At 41.9% G+C, this 26,497-nt stretch overlaps 1 protein-coding gene across 1 annotated transcript in view; it reads right to left on the bottom strand.

The window, feature by feature from the left end:
• LOC146189335 (uncharacterized) overlaps window positions 1–26,033 on the bottom strand; it is a 28,353-nt gene extending 2,320 nt beyond the window's left edge. The window contains exons 1-10 of the mRNA XM_084605240.1: window positions 25,964–26,033; window positions 25,842–25,888; window positions 25,053–25,088; window positions 21,745–21,780; window positions 20,727–20,820; window positions 14,069–14,289; window positions 11,290–11,337; window positions 11,098–11,133; window positions 8,597–8,725; window positions 1,578–2,261 (exon numbers count right to left, since the gene is read on the bottom strand). Coding sequence (XP_084461366.1) covers window positions 1,578–2,261; window positions 8,597–8,725; window positions 11,098–11,133; window positions 11,290–11,337; window positions 14,069–14,289; window positions 20,727–20,820; window positions 21,745–21,780; window positions 25,053–25,088; window positions 25,842–25,888; window positions 25,964–26,033 — 1,401 coding nt within the window. The remainder of the gene's footprint in view (window positions 1–1,577; window positions 2,262–8,596; window positions 8,726–11,097; window positions 11,134–11,289; window positions 11,338–14,068; window positions 14,290–20,726; window positions 20,821–21,744; window positions 21,781–25,052; window positions 25,089–25,841; window positions 25,889–25,963) is intronic.
• Window positions 26,034–26,497: the final 464 nt, after the last annotated feature.

Below are 26,497 nucleotides of genomic sequence, written 5' to 3'. Positions count from 1 at the left end.
GCCAATAACACACCATGATGAAACCAAAATAAAATAAAAGATGGGTGAAAAATAAAATTTTTACATTGCACGCAACCACAAAAAAAAAATGAAAATAAGGAATGCGGAGAGCGGAGTGTACGTCAAACCTATAGAGGTGTTTGAAGACCGAGATAAAATTTCTTTTTACTTTATCTGTACATCTTTATTCTCTCTTTTTTTTTCTAATCTATGTTGCCTTGATAATTTACCCTTGTAGGTTCCGGAAAGATGGACTGTGATAGAATTAATAATATCAATGTAGAACTACTATATTAGTGTGCAAATTGTCTATTACAGCTGCTGAAGCAGTAAGGCCCTAATGATAAGAATTGTCAGATATTTGTAGCAAAGCCCAAGGTCATCGCTGCCGCGTAGGCGCATCGCCACTGCGCATGTGCAGATGGTCTTGAAATTGTAGCTGTGCCCGCACATGTACCAGGGAAGGTGTCTTCCGCAAGTGCCAATGGTGCCGCGTGGTGCTCATTAAATGTAACTTTGACAGTAAGCACAGTGCGAATGTCTTTAAATAACGAAACGATTAATTATTTGGCCCACATGCATTACAAAGACTACTGCTCCTTCAAAACTTCGTAGATGTCATGATCTCCTGTGATTTCAGGTGCAGAAATTCTAATTGTGCTAGCGGAAGTAAACATGCTAACTTTTAAATAAAATGCGAGATGAATGAACTAAGAAGAATGCCGTAAGTAACTACTGACACTCTCATACTTTAAGCGCGAAATGTGTTTCTCTCTATTCACCTTCGCTGAATTAAGCGTACTGCTTAATCATAGGACAAAATATTGCAGCCAGAAAAGACACATCTACAACTTTATTTTCGAAATGCGGCTGATTTTACAAGTGCAGAGCTTGATGCTTATGAATATTTCGTGGCAAATGTGCATTCCTGCTGTTGAAGCAATATATGTTCAGTACATGTAGACAATTAAAACGCACGCAGCCAATTTTGCCATTTCTATACTTGATTCAGATCAAACTGGCTGTGCTCCTTTTGCTTCATTAATTATTCGCACATAGTGCAAAAAAATACCTGTCGCGTGAAAATGTTTTCACTCGTGCGCCTAAACATAGAGGCTTACAAATAAGCTAAACCTATTGAAGCGCCGAAGTACAGATGACGTATTATGTCTACATCCTAGCATCTCTTTCGATTAACATAAATATGACTGTTGTGCGGATAAAAAGTTGTAAGTAAAACGTTTGGTGGCCTGTAGCGTGAGGTAGGAAAAAATATTCAATGTATAATTAGCAAATAAACTTTTCACAATGTCCAAAAGCAGTTAAGTAGGGCCATGCTGTTAGTCTTTGTCTTTAAAGGTATACCCAGCTTCATATTTTCCCTGGACCCCATTCCTGAGCCAGTGGAAAGAAGATTTTTCTGTTTTAAAGCTCGGAGCAGTAAAGGGGTTCTTTCTGCTCGCCGGAATTTTAACTACGGTGTCGATATGTTAGCGTCCTAACAATGTCGATATAAGGCCTTTTGGTTTGTCATCGTCGGATGACGAATCAGACCCAGAACCAGTTAAACCACCCACCAATGTCGATACAAGGCCTTTTGGTTTGTCGTCCTCTTCGGATGTAGAGTCCGACCCAGAGCCAGTCAAGCCTTCTACCAAGGTCGAAACAAGGCCTTTTGGCTTGTCATTGTCTTGCGACGTAGAATCCGTCCCAGCACCAGTCAAGTCACTCACCAAAGTAGAGACAAGGCCTTTTGGTTTGTTATCGTCATCTGATGTAGAATCCGAACCAGAGCCTGTCAGGCCCCCTACTAAGGTCGAAACAAGGCCTTTTGGCTTGTCATTGTCGTCTGACGTAGAATCCGACCCAGCACCAGTCAAGCCACCCACCAACGTAGAGACAAGACCTTTTGGTTTGTTATCGTCATCTGATGTAGAGTCCGAACCAGAGCCCTTCAGGCCCTCTACCAAGGTAGAAACAAGGCCTTTTGGCTTGTCATCATCCTCGGATGTAGAATCCGACCCGAGACCAGTCAGGCCGCCTACTAAAGTTGAGACAAGGCCCTTTGGTTTGTTATCGTCATCTGATGTAGAGCCCGAACCTAACCCAGTCAAGCCTCCCACCAAAGTCGAGATAAGGCCTTCCGGTTTGTCATTGTCTTGTGATCCTGAACCTGTCAATCCTCCCACCAAAGTAGAGACGAGGCCTCCTGATTCTTCATTGGAAGAACCAGAATCCCCTCCTCCGATTCCAGGAATAGGCTGAAAGGAAGAAAACATGTTTGGCATTACACATTAATCATAATCACTTTTTTTCTTATTGCGATTCTCGGTTCGCGCCTCTCGGAAAAAAAAAAATTTTAATTATAAGTTGAGCTAAGATCCAGTGTGGTACGAGTGGATGACGGTAGTTACACAATACGAAAAAGAACCGATCATATGCTGATAATGAGCTCCAGTTCGCAAACCACGTTTCCACAAGGGAGCTTCCCTTCGTCTGGGCAGTGCGATCATCATTGGCAGGACTTATAAGTGTCTTTGCTTCTCAAGAACTAATGCGTAGGGACGAAAGGGTGCTCGTTCAGTATTTACTTGAAATAACTGTAGTCATTAAAAGCAACACTAACTCAAAGAAACTATCCCTGTATCTCCCTGCATATGGACCTCGGTAATTCAGCAACTCTAAGTCGCAGCAATGTGCTAAATAAACGATCAAAAGCCAAGTCAGCCTGCTTGTGTAAGAAAATAATCTAAAGCTCTTCCGAACATAAACAATACTTCGCGGAAATACTGACGTAAGCTGACATGTCTACACTGCCTAAAAATGTTCCCCGCGGCAACAAGCGAACATATATGCCTAGCTCAAGCCTCAGTGATACACTAGCACATTATAAACTCGACACCTAGCGTCCAACACAACCATATCCTCGTCCTCGACCCAAATGTAAAATGTGCAAACTATTACAAAGTCACACCACAGTCAAAATGATATCAAAATGATCTTTAAAATTATATCCTGTTTTCTCTATAGAATATTTGCCGGAAGACTTTTCGGTTGATATTTTCTTTGAACTCTGTAAACAAACCAAGCTAATATGTATTAGAGGGCCTTATTTACCTTAGATTTTGTCCACCTTTTGTACATAACGTGAGACGTATTTTTGTTCATTATGTATGCTTAGAAACCCTTATCGTATGGTGCTATAATATGCATTATGTGTCCCAAATTACAAAAAAAAAATATTTTTCTGCAAGCATGCCTCTGAAGCAATGCAATAGTTTGAGAAACGCCCTATTGGCCAACCATAAATTGGAAAGCGTCTTCAAAAAGCATTCGTTTAATTAGGCCTACAAAAAAGTTATTTCCTGCTCAGGTTCGATTTGCATGAGTCTCATAACTGAGTTTTAAACACTTTGGCGCACCACTTCGCTGGATGATTAATTGCAAAATTATTACGCTTTGCAGCTGAGGTCAGGTGCACTTCGAAATCGTGAATGCATGTGAGACATATGCCTATCCCTTATTATTGCTTTAAAATTTTGTTTTAGGGGTAAGCACCAAGAACAACGATAATAATACGAGCGCGTGATAATGATCGGTAGTGTTGAGAATGCCAGCCAACCAAGTTTCCGGGCTCACATATATATTCCATCCCTACGATAGGGCAGGAACACCTCTCAGCATCCATTCAAGCTACCTAAATGATCTCGGTAATGTAAGACCGGGTGTGTAAAGGAAGCTGCCATACAGTTGCGGACACGAGCGACCAAACCCCCGCTGCAGCAAAGAAAAAACCTGCACCGGTGTGCGCCGATTCATCTATAAGAGCGGCCCCCTAGGAGGGCTGAATATTTGTTCTGTGCTTACCGGCCTAATCGATAGCTTCCCTCAAGGTGCGCATGACGTTATAGGCCACGCTGATACATTTTCCCCGCGAAACTATTTCGCCTTTTTTTTCTGCCAAGCTTCTTTGCGCAGGAATCTAATGTCATGTTTCCTTCGCACCAATTCTTTTGAGAAAAGTTCCACTGATGTGGCAGGGTGGAGGTGGAGGTGGAGGTGCGTCGCAACATTGTCTGTGCTCTGAGGCGTTCGGTAGCTGCTGCCTCTGCGGATAGCCCTCTTACAAGGAAGGAGGCGAATGACACGAAATTTTTGCCCACACTGGCGATTCAGGAATGCAAACGCGGTTCGCCATGATGAACAGTAACCTGCTTCTGGCTGCATCACTTATAAAATCTATTTTCTGCAAATCCAGATACAAATATATCACCCGTAACAAACCGATTACATTCAATGTTCCACTGTTTTTACAGCCCCTAGTTACAATTAGAAATTAAGGTAATCCACCATAAATCTACAGCGCGTCTCCAAGCTTACGTAGACTGCGACACGCTTGAAATAAGAGTGCTTTTTGCAAACAAAAGCCAAGCCCGCAGGAACATATATATACAAATGTGAACCAGTGCCAGATCTCTATTTTACAATTATACACTACAAATCCTATTCAAAATCTTGATCGACGCTCGAAAACAACTGAACGCCGGAGGGCCTATTTGTGTCCTGACAGAGTTGTTACTCAGGCGAGTTAGTAAACAGCCACCGATAAAACCTCGCTGAAGGGACTCGTTTCTACGTCGTCACTTATCTGCTCAACGTGTTAATAGATTTTCTCTAATGACAAAAAAAATGATTGTGCCAACTAGTTTTAGGTTTTTGTGCTTGATAGCATTGCTGGGTTGATTCTTATTTTTTGTGTCCGCCACTCCGCGCAAGCTCCTTGTCTTTATGCCCTATTTTATTTCTTTATACCTTCACGGTCTGCTGTGTAGAAACAGATTTACATAGTAGTCTAAATTTGAATCTTGACCCTTTGTTGCCCTTGCCTGCGTGCATGTTTTCCAGTGCACAGTTGTTTATTTTAATTCGTTTCTCTTTCTTCCGCGCTAGTAGGCACCGGGATACTACATGGTTGCAGCCGGAAGTGCTGCAACCATGAGGCAATGACGCGCACACCTTCTTGTCATCTCATGCTGCAGCGGTGGTATAGAGGTCAGACGTCCGGCTCGCAGCCACAAGTTCCTCCATTATATTTCCCGCTCAGGCGCAACATCCTTTCTGCTGCTTTTTCTGGACATCTCGACATAAATTATAGATCAACACCTATCTGTGTTGTATGCCAGCTGCTGCGGGGCTGATTTCAAAGACTGGGCTGAATGCAAAGCAGGGTTAGCATTCGTGCCGATACATGTAAATGAAATATTTCAAAGTGCAGTTCTTATTTCACATTCTGCCTATAATGTCCCTCCATAAAAAATTATCATGTGCATACGATGCAGATTGCATTCCCTCTTCCCCAACGCTGGCGATACGAGAATGGAGCATGACAGAAACAAAATTATGGTAGCGAGATATAAGAAAAAAAAAAACGATTTTTATTCCATAGAATGTCAATGAGGTGGGGGGGGGGGGGGGGAAGGTGGCCATTTGTGAACTGATAGCGAGTATTTTGTTACAGTTTGAAAAAAAAAATGATATGTCAATTTTAACTACACGAAATGTGAGCTGCAGCGTCGGACATACATTTCGAACCTAGTCAATGCGCTGAGTGTTTTTCCGAATCGGTAAAGCTTCACGTGAACCAAGACGTGCTGCCTTGGGTACTACGTCTGGTCATTAATGCAGCCGTTCGCACATAGGTTCTTGAAGGGAGGGTATGTTCAGACTTCACAACACGAGCTTCAAAATGTAGATCCAAATATCGTAGCATACACTGTCACACTTTATCTAATAGTACTCCCGAATGCTACATCTGCAATGCATTCTCGAGGCATTGCAGATGAAGCTATGTGATGTTAAGAAGATAGTGAGAGACCGGAAAGCGTGGCGTGACATGGTCCATAGGGTCACGAAGAGTCGGACACGACTGAACGCCTGAACTGACTGACTGACTCCCGAATATTTACAAATAACCAGCTTCATGGGTACTTTTGAAAACCAGAAAACTATTTCGAGAGGTTTTGGTTGCCTGAGCATTTTTGGGTCGCGCTCCTGGCGAGTACCCCTAGCGACAGGCGACTCTTGAGCGCAAATATCACAATGTTTTAACACTATGTCACCTTTGAAATGACGCTCATGCTCTGATAGTGTGTTCTAAAATGCGCTTCAATATTTTTCACCAGAACACAATATTATAAATGCGCCTTAAAATCGGAAAAGGTTTTGAAAGCGTCTATTCACATGAATTCAAAATGGCGCTGGCTATAATTTCCAATAGAGGTCAGCCTATGCGCCCGCAAGCACCAATGTCTTTGTGAACGCGGTGCCTGGATAACGGACATCAAAGATATTGCAGAGTGCATTCGAAGTGAGCGTAACTTGGCTTAAACCCTGAACAATTCGAAAGGTTCAGTAATCACCACTACATAAGCTCCAGTATTCTTTGCCAGCTAAACGCCCGTGACGCTCCTATCGATATTTTTGTTCGCACGAATTATGGGCACTCTATTGGCATAGATTGCTTGTTCTTTTATGACGAGCTCTTCTTCAGAACACCTGCCTCTACATCTGCCTTTTAAAGCATAGGAGCATAGTGAAAGATTTATAGAAGTCGCAGAGTGAATAAAGCGATGTTCTCTGAAAAGCCAGCCGTTCTCATTGAAATCAATTTCATAGTATGCATTACTGAGCATGGGCGACGCGCCACAATGTTTTTGAACGACTGCTTGTCTCGTCTTCAGTTTTTGGTATTCAAGCAGACAAAACAAGACTTCAGTTTCCCGGTCGAATTCTTATACTTCGAGCGTGAATGATTCATTCAGGAACTTCTTGCTCCGTTCATGGGATTCCAATTAGCTACACATTATGCTTTCTAAACATGCACTTGAAGAAACAATTCTTCATTATCACGCCATTAAGCAAGCCTCATTAAACGCTACGCTCTTCTGTCCCTTTTTTAAGGCGAAAGCCTATAATGGCTCATGCTGTAGTGGATAAAATCTGTCCCGCTTTTGCGGCGGCTCTGATTGGCCGAGGCAAGAACACGTGATAGAAGTCTCGACCAATCACAGAGCACCACCACAGTATGCGCGAATGCATGCCTTATATGGTCATGTGTCAATCAATGACCAATTACTAGTTAATGAAAATTAATTAAAAATTACTAATTGCTAACCAAATAAGTAATTCGTTGATAATTATTTATTGTTTTATTAATTACGTGGTGAACGAATAAATATTTAATTAATGACTAAACCATTATTTACTAATTAGTGCCCGTTACGTAGCAGAATGCGGCACTCAGGCTTTCGCCTTTCACTACATTAGTCATTAAAGTTCATCGTAATTTTTTTTTGCTTTGCTGCTGAAGGAAATCAACGTAACCAAAGTGGCTACGGATTGCATAAAAAGAAAACGGAATTTATGCCGCTAACATATTCTCAAAAATTCTACTTTTGTCGAGAATTTACTGCGATATTGGAAAAAAATCTGATTTTCTATAGAACTCTTTTCCTGGAAGGGCTTTGCATGCTCACTTACGAGAGATACCAGTGCGCACCTAGTCGCGTGATAGATTTCTTTTAAGGCTAGTAAATAAAGCTGCCTAAATGGCGCCTTGGAGCAAAAATTTCAGCCAGCTCTTTTTCAAAGCTATCTGACACTTCTGAAAATTGACACTTTTTGTCATCAAACCAGTAATTAGATTTCTATCTATTTGGCCTTATTAATACATTATATGGCGAGGTATAATGCGGCTAGGCCACGGAACACTAACTTGTTTCCATTGAGATAGGATCATCCGTTTCGTTTTTTAAAAGATATCGTAATATTTAGCCAGGACAACTTGCATACTACATTGGATTTTTCAGTGCGGCTTTTCTATTATGAACAGTCATAATGTGAGCGATAAAAACTAGGTTCATACACAACTTGTCGTTGAAACAGTGAGCTAGTCCAGCGTTTCTGGGTATTACCGTAGTCCAGAGATGTTGATCTGTTACGTTTAGCCATCTGCACTTGTATATTATGTGTGTCTTCAATCTCATCACATGCATACATTCTTCGTTTTCTCTAAACAGGGAATATGTGCCTAACGAGGTCATTACTGCCAAGCAAATTCGTAATAGTTGTCATATAACTCTTTAGGAGAAATTTAAATTATTTAATTGTTAACAGCGCGTCTAGCACACGAATGAACATTCGGAAATAAAACTGCCGATTTTACAGTCATGACATCAAAACGTGTAATAGATTCTGCTAAATATTTGCACATCTGTTTAGTGTTTTTTTTTTTGTTTGTTTTGCACAGCAGCGTTTCAAGTATTTGGTTGCAAATAATACTACAATAACTGCGCTAATCATAAAGACGCCGAAGACACCACTCGTGTTTTGAAAAATATCTCAGCTTGGCCTAATCGAGCAGTAACAATAGTGTGTTTGTACTCACGAACAAAGCAATCTGTCTGATGTATTTTCAAAAGTAGTTCTCCCCGCATTTGTATTGTATTCAAGGTCCAGCAGGGCGGAGCTCACTAGTCGCCAGATCGATTTTTCTTATTGCATTTCAGTTCATGAAATTAACAGGTGCGGTTCATACCACGGGTAACAAGCTGAGAATTCCACCGCCGAGGACTTTGGAGCTTTTGGCCAATCCGGAGAAAACCCCACAGACGACACTTGTGATGCCTTCGAGTGTGCTTGCGTCGACGGTCTTTTCCATGACACACTGCAGTTATGTGGAAAGAACAGACAACGGAAACGGCGTTCATTATAGAGATGAAGCGATGCGGAACAGCTATCACTTCCCACTCGTCGTGGATTCTTACATTAGTTGTTCACGATCCCCTTATGAATAATGTAGTATAATGTTACTTCGTATCATGAGAAATGTCAGGTTCTTTCCTCTGCCAGTAACGTCGAAAAAAATTGAAACAGAATATACTAACGTAGTTCAGTTTGTCTCATGCATAAAGTATGTCAGAATATATTTAATACCTACGCTAGACTAGTGACATACAATTTCAAAGAGAACCTTTAAAGATGCAGTCCTTTCAAACGCCATTTACTTGTGGTCTTTCTGGTCAGGGCTAGAATGCGCTTTTATCACGTGAGCAGCCCATATCTTCAATGCGTCTCAGTTACACCGAATCGTTAGCACGCAACTCTTACAAATGCTGCCGAAGCAGTCCAAAAGAAATGAGCGCGGTTTCAATTTCAGTAACCCCTCAATCCCCTTTTCAAGACATTAGAAAGAATATACCACCAAAGTCTGAACCGCGATCAGCAGTTCCAGCCTTTGTATCAGCCCGTTCCGCTACAATCACATATCTTCATCCGATTCCTCAGCTTGTCTAGATTGGGCGCAAAAACTGAGCCCGATTTTTCGTTTGCGCAGTATCTTATCACATCTCATCTCTACTGCTCACAAAACTAAAATTGAATGTCACGTATTTCACATTAGGCAACATTATAATCTTTGGCTAAAAACAGCGCTAACACGAGACGAAGCAGAGACAAGGGATACGACCGTGCCTCTCACGTTTTCTCCCCTCTCTCTTCTTCACCTCGTGTTAAAGCTGTTTTTAGCCACAGATCACGCACCAACCAGCCCAAATTTCCACGCTGTTACAACATAGAAGTGAAGAATAACAGCAGTTTCAAATAGCTTTGTTAATGGTTTTTTAACACAGAAAACAGTTCACAATGCATGAATCTATCGAGGGATGAATGCCATATTCACCTGCATCTTCTGTTTTTAAGTAATGTTAATTCTCTTTTATCCATTTCATTACACACATTAACTGAATACATCACTGAATGCAGGTAGTAACCAGTTAGGAGAATGGCCCAATTATTTATTCATTAATAGGCCCATTCGAATAAACAAACACGGTGACATGCGCATGGTAGGTTGAGCTCTGTAGCTTTGCGAATATTTGACTGAAAAGTTGTATTAGGTCTACAAATTTGCCTAATTGCCTATCAGGTGAAGGTTTGAAGAAGTACACTCGAATGTATGAGAAATAAAAGAATTCAGATTTGCTTTGTGGCAAGAGATTAGTGCGTGCTGGCTACGACGTGAGGTCTATGAGACCTTTGGAGTTCCAACACTTATTCAAAATCATTCGGGAGCCACATTGATTAGGTCTTCATCTTAATGCTGTCGGTCAGCACGATAACAAAGCTCCGAACGAGAAAGCGCGTCTGCGCATGCTACAAGCGTTAGCATCCACGCCTGTGGTATGTTATCGTTACCGCACTTCTGATTTCATAGTATTTTGACTGTGCAATATTCGACCGCAAGCGAGCAGAATTACGGCAACACTAATTTGTTATATCTTGATCGTACGGCCGAAAAAAAACGAAGGAGAACCGGAGCCTCCTAAGTCTGACACAGCCTCCTAAGTCTTAACACAGCCCGGGAACACGAATTGTAGAAGAGCAAGGAGGAAATATAAATAATGTAATTAGTGACTTATAGTAAAAGAGCTCCAAGTAAATAGTTTCATTGTTCATTGTAATATATTGCTCACATTACACACTGTACAATTTATTACACTATTCATCATAAAACTGTCCACTTACACTTTGTGCATGCATAGCAAAATTTCCCGTTATTTTATTCTTCAAGCTCGCTACTTCGACTGCTCATTAGTGCGGTGGCGTTGCAACAGCTACACAGAGTCCTTCCAATTCCACACAGTCACTTGGTCCATTTATTAAAATATTTTAGTTGGGCAAGTTGATAAAGGTCCTTATTGAAAAAAGACCAGCACACGTAAAACCTAGGGACCAGAAATTAGGCTACAGGACAAGTGCTCCTCCTCTAGCCCCTTATCTTTTTGTTACTCCGTTTTTTCAGGGTGTTTTTTTCGATTAGTCATTATTAAACTCTTATATGATTTCTATAAGACATAACGTCATTTTATCAGTTTTAGGCAGAATCATACGTTTCCAAATGCTTTTAATGTATTGGTTTTTCACGCGTCAAAAATATTGCGCCCGGTCAAATACGTTTTATTAAACAACAAAATATCTCTTTCGAAGTGTTTCTGAAGAAACAATTTAATTATCGGTTGAGAATATTATTTTGCTTACACTGACGGTGTTGAACAGGTCCACAAGTGCCGGGCCCTGTCGACGAAGAAAACACAGTACCGTTAAAAACATGCGCAGTAATTTCGTTTTCAGAGAACTAACTAACCCAAACTGCACAAAGAAGTGTGTCGTTATCAAAACTTCGTGCATAAAAAGCCCTGCGCATGGAGTCGTACAGGTTACCATCCTTACCTTATTGGATTTTGATCCACTGCAGGTGTTTTTGACATGGCTGAAGCACTGAAACAGTATCCACAAAAAGAAAGCATTTTTGTTGATTAGGATTTGTTTTCGTAACGTAAACAAACGCGCGCACAGAGAAAAAAGAAAAAAGGAATATTCCTACATGCTTCAAATAAAACCAGTATTCTAAACACCGTCTTATTGTTAGCATTCTTGCTCGCGGTCTACGTGCTTCCTCCTGACATATTAAAAGCAATAGACTACCTTCACAGCCTCGTCAAAAAAGGACTAAAATATACATGGTTGTTTTTTATATGTGATGAGCTGCAAGCGCCTTGTAGGCAAAAAGACGGCTTTTGTCTGGTCCTAGGCTTTAAAAGTAATTATTTTTCTGAAATAAAGATGTAAAACGTATACGGCAGATAGTCGTCAGCATTCTTTCTAATGTTCATCAGGCGTCATCTAATTTTGCTTTTTATTCCTGGCGGTGCCTTCTTGGAAGCGCACAGTGTTAATCCCCGACTGCATTTTGCGAGTGTAATACATTCTCAGTCGCCTTCATTGTATTACGCTACACGTGTATTAACTCTTCAAAACTTGTTCCTCAAACTTAGGCGACCATTTATGCTGAAAGCAAAGCGATGTACTATTTCATCGCGTAGAATTTATGTTTTTTTGCCTGCCAGAATAACAAGAAATAAAGAGCGCAACCTCAAGCATAAGCTGTGCTTTGTAAGTCCATTAAAAGAAGTACCCTACTGAAACATTTGTATGAGGCAATAACCTTACATTTTCGCCCACAATATCACTCAATTCACCTACCAAATCACATAAAAGTCGCATATAATTGCGTAAGGTCTCATAGTTCCTTGTACATTATCATAAATTATGTACGATATTTTATGGTAATGATGTGCACCGTATGAGAGTCTATGCCATTAGATGAGATTTCATGAGGTTATTGCCCGTAGAACTTGGTTCTTCAGTAGGATAAAGCCGACATTTCTGGCGGTAAACTAATCTCCTAACGAATGATTATATGCATCAAAGCAAATTAAAAGCAGAAGGTAATCCTTTCTCTTGCTGCTATAGAAACTAACAGAAATCGGCTCTCTGCAGGTATAACAGTCCCAAGAAAACAAAAATGGGCCATGTTGCTGAGTGGCGGAGGAAGGTGCGGGTAACGCTGCTGAGCTTTTACTCGCCCAGGTAATGTTAACGGAAAGGCCCAGTGCTCTGACAACACGCTAAATCGAAAGCACCTAACTTTATGCCAGAAAAAACGTAAGCCCTAGGTAAATGCTCGACATGTGGTCGGGCAGAGCATGACGCCAAGGATACTGGGTACATGGTTCAAACATTACACAAGAGCGAAGTATGAGTATTGATAGTTATACTCTGCTCGCGCAGTCGTTTAGTGATTTAATCGCAGCTGATGTCTACAAGGGATTTCTTAAAGTAACAAATTCTTAATGTAAAAAATCCTAATGTAAAAGGGCAATAAATTAGAACAACGTAACAAACACAAACAAATAATTCGGATTATTTGTATCTCCAGAACGCAGATTCTGCAACAATTTGTATATTCCTGCCTAGCTTTCCGAAAGGCAATTGACTAAAGCTTGCTACAAAACGTCATTGCCTTTTTGTCATCCTTGCACACAGTCCTCTACTCGTAGTGTGTACCCGTGAAGAAGTGTTGCGTCGAACACGGCCGCACTATGACTCAGACTGGCACAGATACAGAGATACCTGGAGTTGGTGCTACAGGCGGGCTGTAATTTTACTTTAATGCGCTGTAGGGTCAGACACACTGACTCTGTGAAGAGAGCGACCACACGCTGTCGTGTTTACCCTAATGAATAACGACGTTGTGAATTCAACTTCCACTGAATTTCGCAGTTTTGTCTGTGGCGCTGTAACATACCACGCAACGAAACGAACAATCAAACTTAAAAAGTGGAGTGCTGATCTGCGCCATCTATGTGCTCTCATTGGCAAAAGCTTACGCACTATGTCACCACCGCACTTGTAAAGCGTACTATAAGAGAGATACGCCGGGAAAAGCTACGCAAGGATTTTTATGCAGTACATAGTCTGATACTTCAGAGCATGCCCCCGCTTTCATAGTGACCGAAGTACTAGGCAACACCAGGGTTTAGAGTGCAGTAGAAGAATGTGATTACAGGCTTTTCGCTGCAGCTTTTCTTGAAGTATGGTTTATTATTTTACGACCCTCTCTCCATCGCAACACGCAGGCTGCAAAGGAAACTGGAAGAAACACAAACATATTAACGAAACTCGGCTTTGGTTTGCTGTCCGACAAAGAGAAATTTGGGATAGTAGAACTAAAAGTAAGTACAAAGGGAGGATACCTATTATCTTTGCGCACGGAAATTCGGCAAGAAAACAGTATATAAAATAATTATCTTAAACATCTAGATTATGTCTTAAACATGAGAGGAAGCGACCACAGCAAGTGGCAAAAAAAATCCCCATGCTAGCTCGTTGTCACAGCCTAATAGCCAACCAAGCGGCGAATGGAACGGCGGCATGAGCAGCAGACACGCCTGTGAAAAGGCGTTGTCAGAGAAAGAGGAGGAAAAGTGTAAATGGCATCATGAGATATACAGAAAGCGCATAAAAGGGTAGGGCGTTACCGATCGCTTTATAGCGGGAGATACAGGAGGATGCTTGGGAGTTGGGCATCTAGGGTAGCGCACTGCGTGAGCGAGCTTTCTCTTTTGCAAGCGTACGCGGCCTAGATTGTCTCTGGTGAACTCTTTACCTGTTTGATAGAGCTCGGCACAGTTACCGGGATGGCCTTGCCGCACTTGACTGTGCCCTTTATGCTGCTGGCCGAGCAGTCGGGGATGGGCAGGAAGCCGGTCGTGACTTTTTTCACGGGATCTAGAACGGTGCTGGCGATGCCCAGAGTGAGGGTATCCAGTGTGTCCGTCACGCCTCCCACAGCTTTGCAGATGCCAAATAAGGCTTTGACCACAGTGCCTGAAAAGAAACAACAATATTTGTGAAATATATAACTATTTTTCTTGATTTACGCGTATAAGCAAGAACGTCATTCTTTTACCTGTAACGGATGCTGCGCATGAGCGCCGGGCATATTGCCTTCACTGAAGTGATTCTTCGCTAGTAATTGCCTTTAGTGCAGCACTTAAAATCCGTTTCTTAGCGCAGAACGACGTGAATATTGTACATGTAGAGCGCTCATTAGAGACGGCCTCTGGGGGAGGCACTAAAACGCCTGCTTGTGGTCTGTCGTGGAAACACTTAACAGAAGTGTCTCTACTAGAACGCCATCAGTATCGCTGTCGGCGAAAATGCTGATTTATCTAACAAGTGACACAACAATGTGCATTCCCAGAAGTGTCTCTACTAGTGCGCCATCAGTATCGCTGTCGGCGAAAATGCTGATTTATCTAACAAGTGACACAACACTGCGCATTCAACGCCGTTACAAGAATTCAGCAAATATTGCAGATGTGAAATGCGGATGGGTCGTAGCCTCAGCCAGCGGTTAAGTGGGAAAATTTTCGGAATAAGGTAAAATAAATAACTATGAGGTATATCAGTCTGCCCCAAACTCTACATTTAAAACAACGCTTATCCCCAATTTTCGCTACTTGCAGACCATTTTGTTGGGAGATGCTCGTGATAAAACCTTTCAGTCTCTCTGATTTGGGTTTCTACAAATGCGTGAAGTCCCCAATGAGGTAACACCGGACATGTACCAGCAGCGCTCTTAGGCGAGCGAAACGAGAAATAAAATTCTCGCAATCGCCGTCTAGCATCATACCGAGCTGTCGAGATGAGCTTTAATTTATTACTTGATCCTCGCTATTCAGGAAACGGAATCTTTTCTAACATATAAGTCGCATCCTGACATGATATTTGATGTCGTCAAAATTCCAGCTTCCACAGGACAAGTTTAAAATCAGCCATGCAGCAACGCAACTGCGTTATGCCATGCAGAGCTACAGACCAGCTAAAATAAATGGAGGAGTAATTTCTTAGACGGTATACAGAGGTCGCCAACAGTTATTTCTTTTTCAAATTTGATCATTGGGACACGAGTCAATGCGTGGGGCATTCCCAGCGCTTTCTACATTTCTCGCTTTCGAGTGATGATGTACAGTGGTTCACGGAGAATACAATATTTGCGGTGAAGAACGAGAACCAAGAAAAGGCTAACCCATTTCATAGCTACAATGAAAGCATGAAGTGTACAATAACTGCGCCGTCGATTTGGCCTCGCACGTGCTCCTTTTAGCGCTAGCCAAGGTACGCTTACCTTGAACTTTTAGAGTATGTTTATTTCTAAACGAGACGTCAAAGCGCCTGCCAGCTAGAGTGCGCTATTTTTTGATAGGCGGGAGTAAATAGAGGTATGTTTTTGTTTTTTAACTGACGGGGAAAGCACACGTCCAGCTGTGTGTGATGAGGACATGTGGTGCTGGTGTTCTCCACTCTGTCCACTGTTTATGCAGGGCTTGCACTAATATAATGGCTTCTTGACCTCCAGACTCACATATCGACATATAAACACGCCTACGTAATATTAAAGGGGTAAGCCCAAAGGCATTGTGTCAGGTTAAGTCACGACCTGACAGCTTTACTCACAAGTACTGAGGACAAGTTTGCTTCTAGGCTGAGCAGTGTGTAGGCTGCTTCCCATTGTCAGCCTTCATATTTTGGCAAAGGTGCAAAATGCTTGCTTTCTCCAGGGGACCTTAAGGTTTCAAGGAGTCAAAGAGCCTCGAAGATCTTTTCTAAGTGAACTCTCGTCGTAAAAGTAGGTACGAACGGCTGTAGCTGCACCAACGTAATGTTTGCTCACCGGTTCGCCCTCTAGCAGTGATACCAGGGCTGTGGAGACTGATGGCATATTTCAAAAGAATATTTTCGACCCTTTCTTCTTTTTATTTAAATATGAATTACAAATATTAACGAACGCCCACATGAGTTTTGTTAAGAATACTGGTGGTGGTCCACTAGTACTTCTCGGCGCTCGATGAACACAGGTCATTAATAAATGACCTAATATAAAACTCAAGAATGGTAAGCGTACAAATTTCACATCTAGAATACATTTACCCCAATATCTAGATCTGGTGCGATTGGTTTGGAATTGGTTAAGCAAACAGTTTATTTCAAAATATTAGCAGTACATTTTAACGGTCAGACGGCGCTGGGACAATAGTGTTAGTGGTGCTGTGTGTGCTGTGGCATCACCAAAGAGCATTGCCATCTATTTCCGTGTAATCACAAGCTTCTGCTACAAAACTGCATTCTTAGATTACAATTAAACAATACTAACGAAGTTTGTGCCAACAGCTAGCAATACTATCACCACATGTTCTTAAAAAGAAGACTGCGTGGGATATTTATACGTAGATGTATTCACGCTAAGTATAAACGGCGAATTTACCATTAATTAGCCCCGCGAAGTTGATAATTTATTAGAGAATCCTGCTACTAAGCCAGGTGCCTGGTTATTCTTAGATGTGTCGCCCGCTTTTGCATATCAAATTAGCGGCCACCATGCACAGTGCGATATCAGCGCTACTCAACGATTCTGGAGCGGAATAAATTATCTAGAATTATCCACCATACCTTCCCTCATAGCTTCAGCCACTTTGGAACCACAAAACAAACGTGTGATACTGAAACTATTAAAAAACTTTTCTTGATTTGGCAGATAATAAAAGCAATACTATAGGTATAAACAAACTGTACGACAAGGTAATTGTTTCTTCATTTATTATGTATCCTATCGAATAGACCGAATTTTAAAACTTCCAAACTTATAGCGCTAATATGGAACACATACATCATGAACTCCGTGCGCAGTCTTTGAAGTGACTTCGGCGCTGAAACTATCGTTGTTTTATGTCAAATAGAACATTTATGCACTGTTATATACTTTAAAGTGGAAGTCCTTCCTTTATGTAATAATAATAATAATTGGTTTAAGGGAAAGGAAAGGAGCAGTATCTGTCACGCATGTTCTGTGGACACCTGAACAGCGCCGCAAGGGAAGGCATGAAGGTGGGAGAGAACGCGGAAAGAGAGAAAGGGTGTGTAGTGGAGGGCTCCGGAGTAATTTCAACCACCTGGGGATCTCTAACGTGCTCTGACATCACACAGCACACGGACAAATGGATCAAATTTCTAAAACTCATTTATCGATTATGTAAACTTTTTTCACGCAGAAAGTCAAGTGCTCTGTTATCCAGATACTTTTCTTGTTTCTTTCTTGTTTGCGCGTCGACGTTTCGGGTGAAAACATCACAGGCATGGGGCATCTTGGAGATGATAGGCAGGCTTCGTGGCTGAGAACTGACTTGTGGACGTGTTGTATCACGACAGGAGACCGCCTAACACAGCAGCAGCTGCCAACGTTATGTGCTCCTTCGACAGGGGAACGAAACTTAACGAGGCCTCCAGGGTCCTAGGAGAGCCACGGTACAAATAGTCAGCGCCGGCCCATTCATACAGCTTGTATAAGCGGACTTTAAGTGTGTACTATTTCACATAGTAGCTTAGGACTGTGTCCAAACGTAAGGTCTGAAAGAAAAATTACGAGGGGCTTTCGCGACTTCTAAGGCGAAAGCCTGAGAAGTCTCATCTTGTCTAGCGTTCCTGCCCTCTGAGATTCCACACTTGAACGCGCGCCTAGGAATGCCACGCGATAGGAGCGATAGTGTACCATCCAAACACACACTTGACGGAGAAAGTGTGAAAGATACTGTGCCTTTCCTCCAGAAGTCTCATCTTGTCTATCATTTCTGCCATCTTCAATCCCACCTCTTTCTCTCTTTCCCCTTTCCCACCCTCCTCCCTTCCCCTACGGGGCGGGTCAGGTGCCCATAGAAACAAATTGTTGTGGCTGTAGGAAGAAGGAAAAGAAAATGCACGGGCCTGCTACTGGCTCTGTAGCTGAACCACCTCCGCTGCCTCGTGCAGACAGAAGAGAAAATAGAGAAGAAAGAAAAGAAAGAGTGAAAGAAAGACGCGCGCCGCAACAACATCCGTCCACCACCGCAGCGGTGGCGGGTGCAATGGTGGCCTACAACAGATAAAACTTCAGTGACAGGCTAGCCCCCGCCGCAAGCGGCGGCGACCCACCTGTCCCAGCCCCATCAGGGATATTCACAGCGTTGTGCTCCATTGAAACAAGCGTTGCCCCGCCGGGTGGTGCAGTGGTAAGACGCCCGACTACTGTGCCGAAGTACCCGGGTTAGAACCCGACCTCGGCGGCTGCGTTTCGATGGAGGCAAAAAAACGAGGAAGCGTCCGTGTGCTGTGCGATGTCAGCGCACGGTAAAGATCCCCAGATGGTCGAAATCGCTCCGTAGCCCTCCACTACGGCTCCTCTTTCTCTCTTTCCACTTTCACTCCCACCTTTTTCCCTTCCCTTACGGCGCGGCCTTTCCCTTCCTGTGAACCAATCATAATCATCATCAATCCCACAATTGAACGCGCGCCAAGGAACGCCGCGCGACAGCCACTGCAAAAAAGGGAGACACTTTCCCCACGACAGTATCAGCCATTAAAGGCTGTCGCCCTAATAGAGTGACAAAGTAACGGATTAGGAATTAAGCCAGCTACAAAGCGCATGTAGAGCCTCTGTCAAACGTTTAGAGCCCAGAGGCTTTGTCTTTTATTAGGAATTCTTTAACAATCATGGGAGTCCTAGCAATTGGAGAGGGTAGGACAAAAAATGCTATTGCATTCATCAAGGTTGGAAACCTCGGAATGCATTACAAACCTCATAGTATGGCACAGAAGTAGAGCCCATGGGCTCAAAACTTTCGAAAAAGGTGTACGCGAATAAAAGGAGCTGCCGACGCCTTTAACGCTGCCGCGCCGCACACTTAAAGGCCGAGCTTAAGAATACACCAAACATTTTCTTTCTTCTTTCAATGCCTGTAATGTCTACAACCTGATTTCAACTTTAACAAAGAAATAGTTGACTTTTTTCTCAGAACTATCGACGTTTTATGAGATAAAGGACATTTACCTAAAATTCTTCTTTAATTTGTTTGCCCTGAGGATTGTTTACTTCTTGCACTGTGCCTTTTACAATCTTGCCGCCAAAATACAAGTGTGATTTTTTGTAATTTATTCTTCTTTTTCATTTTCTGGGATAGTTTTTGCTGCTTTTACTTACCGCAAAATATGTCAGCAATTCGGCGACTATACCTTATACCCTCCGCTTGCAGTTTTGTGCCAGTTTGCTTGCTTTTATGCTTATCTTCGATACATGCCGCTCCTTAGCCTACTAGTTTTTCAACTGATATATAAGTTAAAAAGTTCATGCGAAGTTTTTTTTATTCTTTCAGCTAATAGCTGATAACTAGAAAACCCACGCGACGTGCAATCTTCCAGCGAATGCGCCGAGTTTAAAATGCGCAACTATTTTTACTGCTATCTGACGTTTCGACGCAATTCAATTGTTGCCTGTATATAATTCTTCCACGTGTGCGGAATGGCGGTACCTTGAAAGCAGCGTACGTCGTCAGAGTCCTGCTGTCATCTGTGCCGTTGTGTTCCTAAATGCCAACTATCGCTGTAAACTGACATGACCCGTTGGATGTGACAGTCACAATACGTGCTTTGGGCTTGGGCGACATGTCAAAAACTGTCTACCTCGCTCCTCTCGACAGAGTTCTTCACAAGGTGCGAGTTTTGAAGGGCATGGGATGTACGATACCAATATAAATAATTCTCAGTGATAAACTGAACATCCACACAAATCTATCAGGTACTTTCATAGCATTGCTGCTGGCACATGTATTAGCAGAACTGGACTTGCTTTCTCTGTTCTTGCTTCTAAATTTGTCATCGTTATCGAAGTCAACATGCAGCCACGATATTTGATTTTCAAAGATGCAGCACATGAGGGGATGAGAATGCGCAGAGGGGGGAGGGGAGAGGGAGCTTCTCTGCGCTTTAGTACTGCTAATATTATATACCTTTGCAAACATGAAACCAGCTCGACTTGCAACCTAATTTAATACAGGGTGCCTAAATATAACTCGGTGAATGCGAGTTTGTTTTTCGCTTTTTCTATACTCCCGCCACATTTTACGCTAAACCGATTGTTCCCCATCTTGATTCCTGCTAACTCCTAGTTTCTCCGACACAGTTCACTCTTAAATGTTGTGAAAACCTGTAGCGACTTAAATTAACAAAGTCTCTAATTACCATTTGGATAAAGGTAAATATTTATTGCGATGATCGAGTATAATTAGCTAAAAGTAATTTTTACCAGAACATGAGCAGAAAATATGTGTTGCTTGATGGTAGATAAGTTGTACAGAATTTTTGCTCTTGACCTATCACATTTAGTTCTGCAGCAAACCTAAGCACAATTCACGTGTTTTATGGAGCCTAAGACAAAAACAATTATGCCAGATTACCGAAACCGAAGCTCTCCAGGACAGGCGTCACTATTCCTTCCAGAAGGAACAGCTTAGATGGGAGTTCCAGGTCAGAAATACTTGAAACTGCGCACTGAGCAAAAACAAAATGAAAGGATTAACAATATCGTCCATATGCATCTCTTTTTATTTTTAGCAACCGAAGGGCAAATACTGTTTCAAAAGCATATAAATCACGAATACATCAGCAAACAACCTAAGGCAGATGTTATCGGCCAGGTATCACGAACTATTATCTTTCCACATTACTCTGCTATATCTAGCCGGTTCAAAAAATGTGAACAAGTGCATTTTCTGAACGAAAGTACTATGAAGTTCTCTTTCCCATATTGAAAATCTGCACCTTGACATGGTTATCACAGCAGATTCTGTCAATTTTTGTTTTATTTATTGTCAAAAATACATCTGGTTGGTTGTATAAGGCAACCTTAACTGCACGGTACGGACGCAGAACAAACTTTGAAAGCGAATATTTTCTTCGTGTTTGAATATAGACCATCCCATCATACTCTTCATGAGAATACCTTACAACGTTCCGGTTGCCTGACAAGTAAACGACATGTCCAAGAATCCTGATTTGTAGACAAAGGTGGCATGGCCAATGCATTTTAGAGGCAAACAGTACATTAGGCTAGGACGAACAAAGGGCGCGTAGACAATGCCAGCTTTTATTTTATTTTAATTTTTTCGAAGGAGTGTGGGAATCCGAATACATTCATCAAGCTGAAGACAGCGTGATATTTTTTTTTCTTTTGCTAATTCTGGCAGCTATGTTTTTGCCGCGTTTATGTTGCAAGCACTGCGTGTATTTTTGATAACATGATGGACCATTTATTTAAGCTTAGTTGAAAAAGAAATGTCTGAAAAAGCTGGTCCACTCGCTATAGGCATCGCCCATACTAATTATATCGATATGCTGATAACATGATCATTCCAGTCAGCCGTAATTATAAACGGGCATGATATAGTAATATGTGAAAGCGTATGAAGCACTTACTGTGATGAGGCTTTCCGCAAATGGGAGTAACATGTCCTGCAAGTTTGCAGAGAAAAGAAAAAGAAATACTTCATGCAGATATTCTCCCTGTAGAAATATTATAGGCCCATTCCGTGCGCAGTAATTAAGCAGCAGTAGCTTAGACTAAGTACACTATAGCGACACAAAACAATTCGCCCCTATATAGTTGATGGTAGTTTCGAAATGAATGCTTTGATGAGCCGACGCTGGTTATTAATTTGATGTTGTAGGCACTGCAAACGATATTTTATGGGTTTCAGTCCGTGGCTGTTTGAAGCGTCATAACGCTCGGCTGCTTGTATTTGTTTGGTGTCGCAAGAGCTCAGTCGGTCTACCTGTCTTCTCCAATTAATGAAGCATTCTATGAGATTAATGTTTGCTGACGGGTGGAGCGCTCACTGCCCCTTGTCATTTTTTTAATAATGCTCTGCATTAATCACAAGGTTTTATTCAACCTTGAAAACGCTGTCGGAGCAATAGTACCTTAAACGCTAAATCGCACTGTTCTTTCTGTCCCACAAGAAACCTGGTTGTGTCACAATTAGACACATCATAACGCCAAGCGAAATGCTGGTCTATTGTGACAGGAGGAGACCACGCAATACTATTTAGAGAATTCCGAGACTGCCCGTAACGACAGTTCCATGTCAAGGTTTCCTGGCAGTAAGCACAGTATTTTGTCGTCATATCTTTTTGGCCAGCCCTAATCGAACGGTGTGCGATCATGCACAAATAGTGAAGAGAGTACATAAAGGCTTTTCATTCAGTATCAGGTTTCTTTGATTCCGTAGAGTTCAAAGCAATGACGTGAATCTTGGATTTCCAGAGTCCAGCGTAAATGGCTCATTTTACGTAAGCTTGAAGCTTTGATAAATAGTGAAGGCGACGGCGAACCATTGTTAGATATGTGAGTGCCACACTCTATTTATTTCTGAAAATCTCTATTTTAGAATATGAAATATTTGGACAAACGATGCAAGTGCTTTAAACACTTGTGTTGCACATAGTTTACAAAAATGATGACTAAACAAATTATTCAGTTTCAGTTTAGTCGTTCAGTCGTGTCCGACTCTTCGTGACCCTATGGACCATGTCACGCCACGCTTTCCGGTCTCTCACTATCTTCCTAACATCACATAACTTCATCTGCAGTGCCTCGAGGATGCCATCTAACTAACGCGTTCGCTGCCTACCCCTTCTCCGGCGACCCTCAACCTTTCCCAACATCAAATCTTTCTCCAGCGACTCCTCTCTTCTCATCAGATGACCAAAGTAGCTGAGCTTTAACTTTAAAATTTGACCCTCCAATGAGCAGTCAGGGTTTATGGTCGACAATATCGACTGATTTGATCTTCTGGCAGTCCAAGGAACTCTCAAGAGTCTTCGCCAGCACCACAATTCAAACGCGTCAATTCTTCGGCGGTCAGCCTTCTTCACAGTCCAACTCTCGCATCCATACATCACAACTGGAAAGACCATAGCACGAGTTATACGGATCTTGGTTGGCAGACTAATGTCTCTGCTCTTTACTAGGCGGTCAAGGCTAACCATTGCTCTCTTTCCCAGAAGCAGGCGTCTCCTAATTTCATGGCTGCAGTCTCCTTCCGAGGTAATCTTGGGGCCCAAGAACAGAAAATCTGTCACAGCTTCCACTTCTTGTCCATTGATGCTCCAGGACTTGATAGGGCAAGACGCCATGATCTTTGTCTTTTTAATCTTAAAATTCCTTAAAATTAAAAAATTAATACTAAAATTCCTGCTTGCATGGCATTTATGTAAACATCAGGTAAAAAACAGGCAATCCCGTAAACAAATACAGGTTTCTGTCGAAAAATTATTGTGTTAGTACCTGTATTAGTGCTCTATACCACAAAGAATAGGAGCTTCAGCAAAAATCTCGTGAAATGAAGAAATAAACGGTAGACAAGACCAATTGGTAGCAGAGTAAAGATAAGAAAACGCTACTGTGTAACCATTATCTTTCTCTATTTACTCTGCGCGAGACATTCTCCTCGGAGGTAAATATTGTAAAACCAGTCGTACAGATTGCACTCGACTGTGTTTCATATAAAAAGGTTTGTCTTTTTAGTGCAGGTCTCACTGTTAGATTTTTTTTCCTCTTTAGCGTTAGCAAATATCATCGCTCGTCCAGACAACATAAGTATAAAGATGCCCTACCTTTGTAGACAGGTGGACATTTTTTGTAATTACTGACGCTTATTAACACTCCTCTAAGGAATGCTATATGACTGGTGGAATGACAGCAAAAGAGCCGCTTAAAAAAACAATGCCTCAGGGATAATTCACACAGGCATCATTAGAGTGAGCATATATCGTTTTTATATCCATGAAACGATTTCAACAAAGTTCAGGGTCGTATTTGTTGCCAGTTCGTTATAGAAGTACGTGATTCGACATCAAGACTGTCGCCCGAGCAAAAACATCTTGTGCCTCTTGTCATCTATGCTTGATCCAAATACAAACCCGGCAGTGTTGTTTAAATAAAATAAGTATTCATTTAGTTTCTGCCCATAAAGCCATGCATGCGGGTCCTTTTTTATGTTTCTGTTCCCGTTTTCGTTACTAGGTGGGAACTCCTATGTCCTCATGAACAGGTTTTGCAGCCACAAAGTGGCCAGTAAAATATATGTTTACAAGTAGCTTCTACGTGAAACATTTCCGACATTTGTTTAACTATTACCTTTGAACTATAAACATTTAAAGCAGATGAAAGGCTTAATGTAATTCGCTGATGCAACACAGGACAAAAATAAATTATTGCCAGGGCTTAAGATTTAGAAACTGCATTTTTTCCAGGCAAAGCGAAATGATAAGCTTTATCATTCCCTCTCTCTTTCTCTCTCTCTCTCTCTATCCCTCTGGATGGTAAGCATAATTTCAATCTTGATCCAATTCAAACACAAGTTCACCCCTTCCCACTGCTTCGATATAAAGAAAAACCTACATGTATTTATCCCGTTGCATAACTAGCCCAGCGAATGTTTAACGCAGATAGCAGTAAATGCAAACAGCAGTTACACTCACAGCACTGCGGCTTTATTAATTCTGCTCTAACGGGTGAACTGAACAGTGCTCAGGTTAAAACTAAGACGACGAAGTCATGTGAACAAGTCCCAAATACCAGCCTAGTTTACGCAGTAACCAGTGTCACCAGTGAAACTCGAAGCATGCATAAACTAGCTGCCAATTAGGACAAGCTACTGTTCTAAGTATATGAGCCTGTAAAAAATATCATAGCGGGATAAAATAAAAACGTTATTACTCACTTCCTTTGAGCACAGATCAACTGGAACAACATAACACTGCAATCAAAGATAGACACAATTGAATATTTGTGACAGCGCTCAACGGAAAAGAAATATGAAAATTTAAAAGGGACCATCTGGAGTCTACGTTTAAATAAACATACAATATCTGGCCTTTTATTACACTACACAGCAGCGTCTAGTGGCTGTCGCGGCTGTCACTAAAAAAAAACTTCCGGTTTCAAGTGCGCTCCGATACTCTTTGCTGGAAACCCTAAAGCAGGCGCAAACCAATCAAATGTGCGTGGTGTGCATAACTCTTGCTTTCACACACTCTTGCTCTCGATTAACTGCGTTGAAGAAATCAGTTTCTTCAGTCCCGTGCAGCTTCTATGCCTCGTCATAATGGCGTACATCATAGAGTGGACCGGTTATTAGGTTTCATAGATTGTTTCCAATTTACAGCTAAGATTTCAAAGAACAATTTTGGAGAAAATTCCTTATGTTTTAGTCTCGACAATACGCAAGGTAGAGTACCATTTTCGTATTCCATCTGCTCTAAAACAAACCACTGTGCAGAAGCGCACGTTCTACCCTTCTTAAATACCACTGGCAGTGATGGCCTAAGCAAGGGGTTGTTGCTTGCGAAGGACAGCACAGGAGCAACAGTAAAATGTATTTTGAGGTGTGCTGAAAAACCGCGCGTTAATATCAAGAGCGGTTTTTCTCAACCCAAGGTTGCAAGGAAACATACAAATCGGTTTATAATCTAAAATTCCTACCAGTAGTGAATAACTGCAAGCCACCTACCTGTCCAAGATAGAGGAAGTCCGGTAAAGTTTCACTTGAACAGGAGGCTGAAACGTCAACATATTCCTGATTAGAGAGCTAGCTGCACAAGAGAACACTGAACATCTCCCTTGATGGTATACCGCGAGTGCCGCCTGTGACTCTCTGGGGTGCTTTCGTATTGAGGAATCGACGTTGATGCACAGTTTGCATTGCGAAAGCAACTTTTAAAGGGACAATATACTGACTTTTTCAACGTTCGAAAGTTTTTTTCTTGCTTCATTCGAAAGCTCCAACCCCAACTTAACGAATACCAGGCAGTGGAGACAAAACATTGGGCACAGCAAATTAAAACTTAATTTTTTTTTTCATATTGTAGTATCGTTCTCGCACTGATATACGCCCTCTGCGAAGAGTGCATTGATGGTGAAAACATGGTGTATTGAAATAAAATCCGGTGATCGGGCGCCCTATTCCAGGAGTCCGTTGGATCTTGTAACTCCCCTGGAAGTAAGCTGGTGCTAAACGTTTGGATCCGAGCTGGACTGGATTCCTTCCACCGCTTCATTATCGGTCCTTTTGTCTGAAGCATAATTCCGATCTCTCAACAGTAGGGTCCCGGAACTACTTCTCCCTCGCTGGTTATATGCGAAAGAGTTTGGTTATCCGGCGCACTA

Source organism: Amblyomma maculatum, chromosome 5, assembly GCF_055883805.1.
Source record: "Amblyomma maculatum isolate TAMU_Amacu chromosome 5, ASM5588380v1, whole genome shotgun sequence".
In the NCBI taxonomy this organism is placed as follows: Eukaryota; Metazoa; Arthropoda; class Arachnida; order Ixodida; family Ixodidae; genus Amblyomma; species Amblyomma maculatum.
Note: the sequence above shows the minus strand (reverse complement) of the source record. Positions and strands in the feature narration are given on the sequence as shown.